This window comes from Orcinus orca, chromosome 10 (genome assembly GCF_937001465.1).
Source record: "Orcinus orca chromosome 10, mOrcOrc1.1, whole genome shotgun sequence".
In the NCBI taxonomy this organism is placed as follows: Eukaryota; Metazoa; Chordata; class Mammalia; order Artiodactyla; family Delphinidae; genus Orcinus; species Orcinus orca.
The window spans coordinates 34,316,178-34,329,701 of record NC_064568.1 but is presented as its reverse complement, the minus strand read 5'-3'; the positions used below and the strand labels follow the sequence as shown (position 1 = coordinate 34,329,701).

The following is a 13,524-nucleotide window of genomic DNA, read 5'->3' as shown; positions in this document are numbered from 1 at the left end:
TTCTTACGTGAGGCTTCTCTGTTGACTCTTTACTGAACCATCTCATTTCATCCTCACGATGAGTTCGTTAGAAAGATGCAGTTACAATCCCCATCCCCCCAATACGAACACTGACACCCAAAGAGTGGAGATGCTTTGGCCAAGGTCACCCAGCTAGTGTGTGTCCGAGCCCAGATTTGAACCCACCCTGTTTGCTGCAGTTGCTTTAGCTCTACTGCTCTACACTTGTGTGAATCAGAGGAGAAGAGCCAACCAGCCAGGAGAAAGGGAGAAGGAAACTGACAGTGACTGAGGCCCTGAGGCTATGTGGTAGATTCCAAGTTCTTTAAAGGGTGAAAGTTCTTTGTCCATCTCCTCACCACATGTTTAGTGGGCTGGCTAGACCATCTCTAGGGCTGCCTGGGCTCTCTCCTATCCTGCTAAGATACTCCTCCCATTTTCCAGAAACTTGCAGGAAGGACTAAAATGTTTGGGGAGAGTAGGGGGTGGTTGAGTGCCTCCCTGGGGTTCACTCTTGGTAGTGGGAGGGAGCAAAAGCAAATGGCAGAAGAGCATTGCATCTGGCTAATGATGATGTGCATTGCATCCTTTTCTATTAGACCATTGATACCTGATTGTTAAGTAGGGATGAAGGAGAGCTGAAGGAGGCCATTGTATCTTAGGACTGGAGGTGACCAGACCTTCAGTTGTAAATTGACTTGGCCATCTCACATTGTTTCACAATGTGGAAATCTAGGGGCCATCCATTAAAATGCAGAAATGTAAAGGTTTCCAAAAGGAGAACTGCTGGGAGCCTGGGAGCAGTTCTACATGCAGGGCACCCTTGGTGTCCCCCTCTGGAGGAGTGCTGGGTAGCGTGGTGAGCATGCACAGCCCGTGGGCCTCTTTGGCACAGCTGCTTGGTGTGCACCATTCCCTCACACAGACGGCTGAGCCCCGTTCCCTTTGGTGATACAGTCCAGATTGCTCAGCATAGTTTTGTCCTGATGCAGTCAAGGGAAATTAGTTAACTGCAAGCTTGGATGATGCCACTAACAAGCTGGCGGGGGTTCAGAAGAGCAGATTCCTCCACTGTGGCCAGGGCTTGCACAGTGACGGCGAGCATGGTTTTGATTACTGCACATGTTCCTCCCTGATGAGGGCAAGAACTTCTTGGTCTTCTTTACTTGTAAGCCCCTCTCTGGTCCCCCACATATACAGGCCTTTACATAACAAAGCAGTTTCAGGTATTTTGCATCATTGGATCCTCACAGGGGCCCGGGGAGGGTAAACTGAAGATGAATTAGCACCTTATGCATAAGATCTGGGATCACAGAGGTTTAGTGACTTACCCAAGGCCACACACTGAGTGTATGGCAGAGGCGGGACCTGGACCCAAGTGTCCTGACTCCTACCTCAGAGTATAGAACCCCAGGAATCAACATTGTGAATGTGTATCAGGTAGAATGTAGGTAAAGTTTTAAAATTTACCTGGAAAATGGAGTTGGAAAGTTTTGGGCTGCAAGTTACAGAACAATTGAATAAAAGTTGCTTCAGTCTATAGGTGTTTCATAATCTCATGGAGGAAGCCTCAAAGAGGGCAGCTGCAGTTTGGTACAATGGCTCAACAGTGTCAGCAAGGACCCACATTGGCTCTGTCTTCCTGCTCTGTCTTCCTTGAGCCTTGCTCTCCATTCTTAACCTTGTCAACCTTTGCAACCTCATGGTTGCAAAATGACTGCTGCAGCTCCACAATAGCATCTCAAGAGGGAAGGAAGGCAGTGGATGTAGAAGAGTTTTCCTTTAATGGCAAGAAAAAAAATTTCATTGAAACTGCCCAGAAAACTACCCCTTATGTTTCATTGGCTGGGAATGGATTACTTGACCACCCCCAGCTGCAAGACATGCTGTGAAAGCCTGTATCCAACAGAGGGGGACCAAATAGCTGTGATTGCCTAAGACTGATTATGCTTCAAGAATGAAAGGAATTAAGCTTTAGGAATGGGCATATTATCACCCTGAACCAAATCAGTCAGTGAGGGAGGTGGAGGAGAGGAAAAATGGCTGGGTTGTTTTTGTTTTTTTTCCCCCAGCAACTTCCAGTGTCAGTTTTATATGCCCTGAGAGTTTTGTTTATTTTATTTTATTTTGGCCGCACTGTGCGGCTTGCAGGATCTTAGTTCCCCAACCAGGGTTTGAAGCCGGGCCCTCAGCAGTGAAAGTACGGAGTCCTAACCACTAGACTGCCAGGGAATTCCCTGGACTGAGAATTTTGGAGAAGCATTTCTTCAGGTTAGCCTGTGCAGTTGCTTCCTGGATCCTGAGATGACACTCCATTTGTTGACAGCTGATTTCAGAATTGCATAAATCTATTTTTTCTCCATGCCTCATTTCAGCTCTAAGTCCACTGAGCTATAATTTTTCTGATGGTTTTATGTGACTAAAAACAAAGATTAAAGAGGGAGCAAAAGTCAGATTGATAGGAAACATAGGCTTAGGCGCCAGAGAGGAGAAATTGGGGGCTCTGAGGTCCTGGGGTCAGTGGTTGGAAGGTCAAACTGCTTGGGTTTGAATCTGAACTCCACCCTATGTACTCCTCAGTGACTTTGGGCAAGTTCATCATCCTTACTCGGCCTCTGTTTTCCCATCTGTAAAGGGGGAGTGATTGGAAGTACTTACTACCTGAGGTTGAGGTATCCTGTGAATGAAGTCTAGCCTGTGTCTAGATAAAGGAAATGCTCACTAACAGTTAGTTGCAAATATTAGTGTTATCACTACCCCTACTTGCTATTAAGCATCTTGGTAGGTGAAACCTGATACATCTTAGTCACTGTTGCAGCAGCTGCCAGTCTGGTCCTCTGCAGTCTGTCCCTGCAGTGTGTCCAGAGTAGTTGCCCCAAGCTGATCTCTTTTTTTCACCTACTCCTCTGCCCACAGCCTATGGTTCTCACTGCCTGTAGGCTTAAAGTCCAAACTTCTTAGCCAGACTTTGCTCGCAGGCTGGCCCTGTGAGAGATGGTTCTGGTCCCTTCCCTCTGGAGCTCTGGGCTGGGCCTTTGGTCCCTAAAGTGGAAATGCCATGATACTCTCATTGAACAAATTGTTCCCCAGTACCTACTCTGGGTCCAGCCCTGTGCTTGTCACAGGGAATACACTGAGGAACCAGACATAGACCCTACTGATGTGGTCCCACATTGTGATGAAGGATCCAGGCACCAGGCAATTAAAATTTTGGAATGGATAGGAGCGGAGCCTCTCTTGCAACAGAGGCAGCTTCCCAGAGGAGTCAGGGGTGAGGTGGCCCAGAGGATGAACAGGTGTCAGCTGGAGATGCCAAAGGAGGGCTTCAGGAAGGAGGCCCAGTTGTGGAAGGCCTGAAGGAAAAGATGGGTCATCTCAGAGGACAGAAAGGGAATTAGGGCAGGCTGTTGCCGAGTTTATGGGGAGGGCTAATGAGTGAAGATGCTAGAAAGGTCAACAGGGCTGAGTGGCTAGAGCCCTGCCAAGCCCTGGGAAGTTTCCTCTGCAGAGCAGTGGGGGGCTCTGAATGACATTGACAAGAGGGGGAATGATTAGATTTGTGTTTGGGAATGTCCCAATCTAGCTACAGTGCAGAGAACCATGCTTGATGAGAGAAATTTAAATAAGACCACTCAGAATTTCTCTTCCTAGCTGTGAGCTTTGGACAAAAACAAGCTTTCATAATCTGGGTATTCTGGAATCAAAAATGACGGGAAGGCTGGCATTGGCCTGTGTGGACAGTGGTGTCACTGGGCATGTGCAGTGCTCTGACCAACACCTGCAAAGGCTCTTATAGGGGAATATCCAGGCCTCTCCTTTCCAACATTCTGTACTCACTCATATGTGACCTGCACATAGGTTCCTTAGCTCCATGAAACCAAAGGCAGAGCTGGAGCCCTATCCGCCCAAGTTTGGAGTGCTCTTTATTTACTTATTTATTTTGCCTCACCATGCGGCTTGTGGGATCTTAGTTCCCTGACCTGGGATCGAACCTGTGCCCCCTGCAGTGGAAGCACAGAGTCCTAACCACTGGACCGCCAGGAAATTCTGTGGAATGCTCTTTAGATCTCAGCTGGACCATGCACTGTTAGCCATGCCCTGGGAGCCCCTATGTTTGGAGTCACCCCTGAAGGATTATCAGTTAACTGTGTACACCCTGAACACTGCCATCTACCAATATGTGCTGTACAAGTTTCCCCCTCAAACAAGAAATGAATAAAGTATGTCTTTGCACTTAAGCACAATTTTTTTGTAGGGGTACTGATTGAGAAAGTCACCTTATGTGTAAATGAATTGAGCCTGTGATCGTGCTGCTTTTTTGTTTGTGTGTGTGTGTGTATCCTTAAATTATTGTGTACCCTTCAAAGGCTTAATTAAGTGTTTCCTCTTGGCTGTTTTTCCCTTTGCAGTATAACGAGGAGCTTCACTACGTGGAACCTTGCCTGAATGGAACGTTGGTGCAAGCTGACAGGACAAACAAGGAGGTAGGGCCTGCTGCTGGGCAGGTGCATCAGGGGTCATGGCACACCCATCTCCCTCACAGTGATCAATTACAGTAATTCTGTCCTAGTATTTAAACTCACCAAATGTACTGCCCTTTCATTTAGGGCCTTGGAACTCCAGTGTGTAGAACATTTATGAAGAGGCCCAAATAAAATCATGAAAGTAAAATACTTATATTGAGTTCAGATGCTCGATAGTTCTGAAACAATTGATTTTCTTTTGGTCTAAGCACATCCTGTGTTGTGCTTTTCACCCATATTGACACCATTGAAAGAATATGGCTCTTGCTGGAATTTCAAAGAAAATTGAACCCACTTGTTATATCTCTTCTTGCACTTAATAATAAAATTAATTAAATAACTGTTGGGGTAGATATTGGGGTAACTTGACTCCTGGTTTAGAAGGTAAGCTTTACAAGGATAGGGATAATGTCACTCTCTGCTGTATCCTTAATGCTCCGAGCATTGCCTACTTCATAAATATATATTGCCTGGAGCAAAAGGAAGGTATGTTAATGGAGGAACTTAGGAAATGGGATACAAGTTTCCTTTCCAGTTGGAGCATTCTTGGAAAATTTGCACAGTGGATTTCTATAAAATTCTGCTTTCCTTTGGCCACCCTTAAATCTGTCAGTACAACCATCACAGCCACCACCAATCACCCTACAGGGCCAAATGACAATTTAGGTTGAAAGTGTAGCTGTGGCTGCAACAATGTCACACGTCCTGGGACTCATAGCTATCATTACTCACATTGTTTTGTTGTACCTGCCATGTGGGTACAATAAAATAATGCTCCTCCTCTGGAGAGCAGATCCCCATGAGGTGACTGAGGACAATGGCCAAGGTAGCTCTCTGTGATGTACTATGCATGTGCTGGGAAGAACCTCTGGCCCAAATGGGCAGGGAGTCCCATTGGTGCTATCCTAGATGCAGGTGGTAGAAGTTTGGGTACCTCTGAGGGAGTGAACAGTAGAGGATTGGGAGAAATGCACTAGAACTGGAACACAGAGTGAGAAGGACAAATTATAACAGAGTTAATATCCAAACCTTAATCTGAGGGGGAAGCACCACTATAATCAGCTTTGCTTTTAGGAGAGAGAAACAAGTATGTTATAGTTCAAAGAACAAGTGTATCCAGGGAATGTTTGTTCATGGTAATATTTTTGGCCAAGGTAGGAAAAAAATAACAAACTTACAGCCAGATTTCGCTAGGGACTTTCTCTTTGTTTGGCCATTGCCTGGCTCTGGAGTTCACCCCATTCCCAATTTTGTAGCATTGGATATCTCCCAGAGCCTTAAATAGGTGTCCAGTGATGGTGCTTACAACATTAAATAGAAAAGATTCTTCCTTCAGGTGGCTTCCCCGATGAACAAGGGCAGTGTGATATTTGGAGATATGAAGTCTAATGAATGAAAAAATTGTTAGAGAAAGTGAGCTAAGAATTTATTTAAAATCTCCTTTGAACTTATGAATGTTGAAGATTGAAGTCGTTTTTATTAAAACCAATCCAGACTTTTTATTTTGCCAGCATGGAGTAGCCATATTTTAATCAGATCCCTCCCCTTACAACTGAAAAGTCCTGGACGTTACCCCACAAACAAGTATAGGAAGACCTGCAAGGTAGAAAGAAGGGGAACTGCCTAGACTTAAAGACATGGAGGTGAGTTCCCTGGGGTTTTTTTTTTTTTTTTTTTGCAGTACGCGGGCCTCTCACTGTTATGGCCTCTCCTGTTGCGGAGCACAGGCTCCGGATGCGCAGGCTCAGCGGCTATGGCTCACGGGCCCAGCCGCTCTGCGGCATGTGGGATCTTCCTGGACCGGGGCACGAACCCGCGTCTCCTGCATCGGCAGGCGTACTCTCAACCACTGCACCACCAGGGAAGCCCCTTCCCTGGGTTTTTTATTAATTCCCATAGAATCAATATCTGTTCTATAATAGAATCTGTTCCCAAATAGAGCACTCCAGAAGCTTCCCACCTGGGCCAACAACAGGCATAGACAAAAACAAACAAACAGAAAAACAAACTTCTAAGAAAAGCCTGTTTCCTTTAGTCAAAGGACCAGGAAAAGAATGGCCTAACAATAAAATCCTTTTGTGACAGTACCTTTCCTGTTCTAGCCAAACACCAATGGAGCAACCAATAGACCAGCTGTCCACAGTTTCAGCAGGGATAAACAGGAAGTTGATCTTCCACCCCACCCACAACCACTTGGCCCTTGTGCCACACCTCAACAGAGAGATTTACTGCCAAGAAAACCGATTAAATAGGACCCAGAGTCTCACTGTATACAATCAAAAATGCCCAAAATGCAATTAAAAATTCCTTGTCATCCCAAGAACAAGAAAAGTCACAACATAAATGAAAAAGGCAATCAATAGATGCCAATATTGACAGGAATCAGATGTTGAAATTAAAATTAAATTTAAAAAATATTTTTTAAAAAATTAAATTGTTTCAAAAGCAATTAGGAATTCTCTTTTTCATTTATTTTTCCAATAAATGAAAAAATATAAAATCTCGGTAAAGAAATAGAAGTTATAAAAAAGAGCCAAGTGGAAATTATAGAACTGAAAAATACAGTCACCAAAATAAAAAACTCACTGGATCAGCTCAGTTGTAGAGTGGAGATGACAGCAGATAGAATTAGTAAACTTCAGGGCAGATCAATAGAAATTATCCAGCCTGAGCAACAGAGAGAAAATAGATTGGAACAAAATGAATAGAGTCTCAGGGACGTGTGGGACAGCAAAAGGGCTAGCATTCATGTCATAAAAGTCTCAGGAGATGAGAGTGTGGGACTGGATAGATATTTGAAGATATATTGGCTGAAAACCTCCCCAAATTAGTGAAAGGCATAAACATGCATGTTCAAGAGGCTGAGTAAATTCCAAATAGGATAAATCCAAGTAAATCCATGGGAAGACATTATAATTAAATATAATTACACAAGGAAAACAAAAGTGATATCCACCACAGAGAAATGACACATTATTTAAAATACCAATTTGAATAACAGCAGATTTCTCATATGAAACAATGGAGACCAGAAGGAAGTGGCGTAGCATTTTTCAAGTACTGAAAGAAATGAACTGTCAACCTAGGATTCTATATTCAGTGAAAATACTCTTCATGAATGAAGGAGAAATAAAGACATGCTTAGAAGGAAAACTCTGAGAATTTGTTGCCAGCAAACCTACCCTTAAAGAATGGTTAGAGAATTTCTCCAAACAGAAGGGAAATAACAGAAAAAGGCTTGAAACTTCAGAAGGGAAGGAATATAGGGACTTCCCTGGTGGTCCAGCGGTTAAGACTCCACCCTCTCAGTACTGGGGGCCCGGGTTCCATCCCTGGTCAGGGAACTAGATACAGCACGTGCATGCCGCAACTAAGAGCCCGCATGTGGCAACGAATATCCCATGTGCTGCAACTAAGACCCGGTGCAGCCAAATAAATTTTTTTTAAAAAAGGAAAGAATATAGAAATGGTTAAATATAGAAGTAAGTATGATGTAGTATCTTAATTCTCAGAAGATTTTTAAAAAATTTTATTGAAGTATAGCTGATTTACAACGTTGTGTTAATTTCTGCTGTACTGCAAAGCGACTCATTTATACATATCAATGTATTCTTTTTCATATTCTTTTTCTTTTTCATACTCTTTTCCACTATGGTTTATCACAGGATATTAAATTATAGTTCCTTGTGCTATACAGTAGGACCTTGCTGTTTATCCATCCTATGTATCATAGTTTGCATCTACTAATCCCAAATTCCCCATCCTTCCCTCTCCCATACCTCCCCCTTTGGTAACCACAAGTGTGTTCTCTATGTCTGTGAGCCTGTTTTTGTTTCATAGATAAGTTCATTTGTGTCGTATTTTAGATTTCATGTAAAAGTGGTATCATATGCTATTTGTCTTTCTCTTTCTGACTTACTTCACTTATTATGATAATCTCTAGGTCCATCCATGTTGCTGCAAATACTATTATTCTTTTTAATGGCTGAGTAATATTCCACTGTGTGTGTGTGTACCACATATATACCACATCTTCGTTTTTTTTGAATTTTATTTTATGCTTTTTTTTTATACAGCAGATTCTTATTAGTATCTATTTTATACATATTAGTGTATATATGTCAATCCCAATCTCCCAATTCATCCCACCACCACCACCCCCTGCTTTCCCCGCTTGGTATCCATATGTTTGTTCTCTACATCTGTGTCTCTATTTCTGCCTTGCAAACCAGTTCATCTCTACCATTTTTCTAGATTCCACATATAGGTGTTAATATACGATATTTGTTTTTCTCTTTCTGACTTAGTTCACTCTGTATGACAGACTCTAGGTCTATCCACGTCTCTGCAAGTGACCCAATTTCATTCCTTTTTATGGTTGAGTAATAGTCCATTGTATATATGTACCACATCTTCTTTATCCATTTGTCTGTCGATGGGCATTTAGGTTGCTTCCATGACCTGGCTATTGTAAATAGTGCTGCAATGAACATTGGGGTGCATGTGTTTTTTTGAATTATGGTTCTCTCTGGGTATATGGCCAGTAGTGGGATTGCTGGGTCATATGGTAATTCTATTTTTAGTTTTTTTAAGGAACCTCCATACTGTTCTCCATAGTGGTTGTATCAGTTTACATTCCCACCGACAGTGCAAGAGGTATACCACATCTTCTTTATCCATTCGTCTGTCAGTGGACATTTAGGTTGTTTCCATGTCTTGGCTATTGTAAATAGTGCTGCTATGAACATAGGGGTGCATGTATATTTTCAAATTATAGTTTTGTCTGGGTATATGTCCAGGAGTGGGACTGCCGGATCATATGGGAACTCTATTTTTAGTTTTTTGAGGAACCTCCATACTATTTTACATAGTGGCTGCACCAGTTTACAGTCCCACCAGCAGTGTAAGAGGGTTCCCTTTTCTCCACACGTCAGGAGATTCTTAAATCATATATGATAGTTGAAACAAAAATTATAGCATCATCTGATGGTGCCCAGTGTTTGCTGAGGAAATTCTTAAGACAATTATATTTGAAAGTATGGAAGGTAGAGGGACCTAATTAGAAGTAGGATTTCTACGTTTCACTGTAAGTGATAAATGCTAATACCAATAGACTGTGATAAATTACATGTTTATATTATAGTACCTAGAGCAACCATTAAGAAAACAATAAAAAGAGGAATACTTAAAAAGTAACTCACAGAAATGTAAGAAAAGAGAAATAGAAATGAGAAACAGAGGAAATGAACAGGAAAAAGACATAAAGTGGCAGACTTAATCCCTAACATATCACTAATTATCTTAAATATAAGTGGTCTAGGCACACCAATTGAAAGATAGAGATTGGCCAAGTAGATTTTTTAAAAATGACCCAACCATATGCTTACAACAAGAAATTTGCTTCTAATACAATGACATAGGTATGTTGAAAGTAAAAGGATGGGAAAAGATATACTATGCAAACATTAAAAAATAGAAGTGACTATATTAATATGAGGTAAATTCATCTTCAGAGCAAAGAAAGATACTAGAGACAAAGAGGGACAGTACATAATGATAAAAGGGTCAATCCACCAGGAAGAAATAACAATTCTAAATATGTTTGGACCAAACTACAGATCTTCAAAACACATGAAGCAAAAATTAAAAGTTGAGAGTAGAAATAGAAGAACTTACAGTTATAGTTGGGGACTTGTACACTTCACAGTCATGAGTTGCCAGACTATTAAGATGAAAATCAGCAGGGATATGGAGGAACTGAACAACACCATCAACCAATAAGATACAGATACCATTCATAGAAGGCTTTACCCAACAACAGCAGAATATACATTCTTTTCAAGTACCCATGGAACATTACCCAAGATAAAACAGATCCTGGGTCATAACACAAACCTCAACAACTTTGAAAGAGTTAAAATGATAGAGTATTTTTTATAATTATAATGGAATCAAATTAGAAATCATTAATATAAAGACATCAGAAGAATCTCTAAACATTTCAAAATTAAACAATATACTACTAAATAATTCATGGGTCAAAGAGGAAGTCTTAGAGGAAATTTTAAAAATATAAAAGTGAATGAAAATACAGTGTATCAGAATATGTGGGACAAAGCTATTACAGCATCCAGAGGGAAATTTATAGCACTGAATTCTTATATTAAAGAGGAAAGCCTCAAATTAATAATCTAACTTCCTACCAAAAGAAACTAGAAAAATGAGAGCAAAATAAACCCAAAGCAAACAGAAGGAAGGAAATAATAAAGAGCAGAAATTAGTTACAGGCATACCTCATTTTATTTTGCTTCAGTTTATTGCACTTTGCAATAATATTGCGTTTTTCACAAACTGAAGGTTTGTAGCAACCCTGAGCCAAGAAAGTCTATTGCCACCATTTCCTCAACAGCATGTGCTCACTTCATGCCTCTGTGTCACATTTTGGTAATTCTCACAATATTTCACACTTTTCCATTATTACTGTATTTGTTATGGTGATCTGTGATCAGTCATCTTTGATGTTACTATTGTAATTGCTTTGGGATGCTATAACCTGGGCCCATATAAGATGGCGAACTTAATCAATAAATGTCTTGTGATTTAATGCAATTCCTGTCAATTACAGCAAGGTTTTTATAGACATAGACAAGAGTATTCTAAAGTTTACATAGAAAGGCACAGGGCCTAGAATATTAAACAATCTTAAAAAAGAAGGAAGTAGGAGGAATCAATTTACCCAATGTTAAGGCCTATTACATAGTTACAGTAATTAAGACAGTGTGGTATTGATGGAGGAGTAGACGTATAGATCAATGGAATAGAAGAAAGAACACGGAAATATACCCACACAGATATGCTCAACTGATTTTTTATAAGAGTGCAAAGACAATTCAATGGAGGACGATATCCTTTTCAACAAATAGTGCCAAAGCAGTTGAACATCCATAAGGAAGAGGAAACAAACAAATAAACAAAAAATTAACCTTGGCTGAAACACTGAAACTTAAACAAAATTTAACTCAAATGGATCAAAAACTTAAATGTAAAATGTACAGCTATGACACCCTTTGAAAAAAAAAAAGAGAAAATCTTCAGAAAATCTAGGGCTAGACAAAGAGTTCTTAGGCTTGACACCAAAAGCTCAATCCATAAAAGGAAAATTTGATAAAATGGATCTCATTGAAATTAGAAAAAAACCCTTTTCTATGTGAAAGACCCTGCTGAAAGGATGCAAAAATGTGTGGTTTGCAAATATCTTTTCCCAAGATAGTTTGGAACTAGCAATCTATATGAATATACTAACTATATATAAACTACGTATAGATAGAGCACAAGTATATAAAGAATACATAAATAATGCCAACTCAAGAGTCCAAGCATAATTAGAAAATGGGCAAAAGACATGAAGAGACATTTTGTTGAAGAGGATATACAGGTGACAAGTGAGTTCATGAAAAGATATTCAACATCATTAGCTAGGGAAATTGAAACCCCAATGAGGTATCACTACACACCTATTGGAATGGCTAGAATAAAATAAATGAATAAAAAATAAAAAACACCAAATGCTGGCTAGGATGTGGAAAAACTGGATCACTCATACCATACACTGCTGAAAGGAACATAAAATGATACAACCACTTTGGGAAACATTTGGTTGTTTCTTATAAAACTAAACATGCAATTACGATGTGACCCAGCAGTTGCGCTCTTGGGCATTTATCTCAGATAGATGAAAACTTGTGTTCACACAAAAACCTGTTAGCAGCTTTATTTGTAGAAGCTAAAAACTGGAAACAACCCAGATATCCTTCAGTAGGTGAATAGTTAACAAGCTATGATATATCCATACCATGAAATACTACTTAGCAATTAAAAACAAAAGAACTATTTGTACCCACAATAACTTGGACAAATCTTTGAATATTTGGGGAATTATCCTGAGTGGAAAAAGCCAATCCCAAAATAATACATACTGCATGATTCCATTCTTATAACATTCTTGAAATTACAAAATTATGGAAGTGGAGAACAAATTAGTGGTTGCCAGGGGTTTGGGTTGGGAGTGGGGAGAGGTCAGTGGTTATAAAAGGGCAGCATGAGGGAACCTTGTTGTGATGGGATTGTTATGTATCTTGACTTTATCAATGTCAATACCCTGATTGTGATATTATATCACTATATACTATATAGATAGTATATATATATATATATCACTATATCCTGTAGTTTTGCATCATGTCAGTGGAAGAATACTAGGTAAAAGGTATAAGGCATTTCTCTGTGTTATTTCTGAGAATTGCATGTGGATCTATACTTACCTCAAAATAAAGAGTTTAATAAAAATATTATGAAGTATACAAGTTGATCTTAAAAAGGGGCTTTATCAAATTAGTGCAAGCAGTTGAACAATGTGTGTTAGGTTGCTTTAGTTATCTTAAAAAAAGTTGCTGATTGTAGCTCAGTTTCTAATGGCAAGGGATGTCAGTATTCTTACCTCAAATCTCAGAAGACAAAGCATTTGTTTTTCATTGGAATCTTGGGATATTTTAAGCAAAGATGAGCTCTTTTGGCTAATTTCAACGAATTTCCATTTGTATCATCAAATAGATGTTAGGCCACATACATTAAGGACTCGCATCATGGATGTGACACAGACTAGTAAATTCATAAAAAGCAAAATGATAATTTACATCACCTCACCTAACTGCAAAGTCCTGGGGTGGAAAAGTCTGCACCCAAGGCCTTGAACATGGTGTCAGGAGTCATCCCCACTCCCTCCAGTGCCTCCCCTATGTGTCTTCTTATGGACTCTGATTCTGCAAGGTCAGGTGCACATTCTGGATCCATAATTGCATTTCCAGTGGCTGGAGCAGCCCAGCCAGCAGCCTGGTCCCAGTGTCTACAGCTGTGGCAAGGAGGCAGGCCTGTGTTGGACAGACCTACTTGGTTTTCCAGAAGGAAAAGACTGGGCACCTAGGTCAGTACCTATGAGGTTGAT

The 13,524-nt window shown here is 40.4% G+C and overlaps 1 protein-coding gene across 4 annotated transcripts in view; it reads left to right on the top strand.

Moving 5' to 3' along the window:
• Positions 1 to 13,524, top strand: part of CACNA2D3 (calcium voltage-gated channel auxiliary subunit alpha2delta 3) — a 795,640-nt gene that overhangs the window by 373,579 nt on the left and 408,537 nt on the right. For all 4 annotated transcript variants that reach the window (XM_049715277.1, XM_049715280.1, XM_049715279.1 and 1 more), the window contains exon 9: positions 4,410 to 4,484. In XM_049715277.1, coding sequence (XP_049571234.1) covers positions 4,410 to 4,484 — 75 coding nt within the window. The remainder of the gene's footprint in view (positions 1 to 4,409; positions 4,485 to 13,524) is intronic.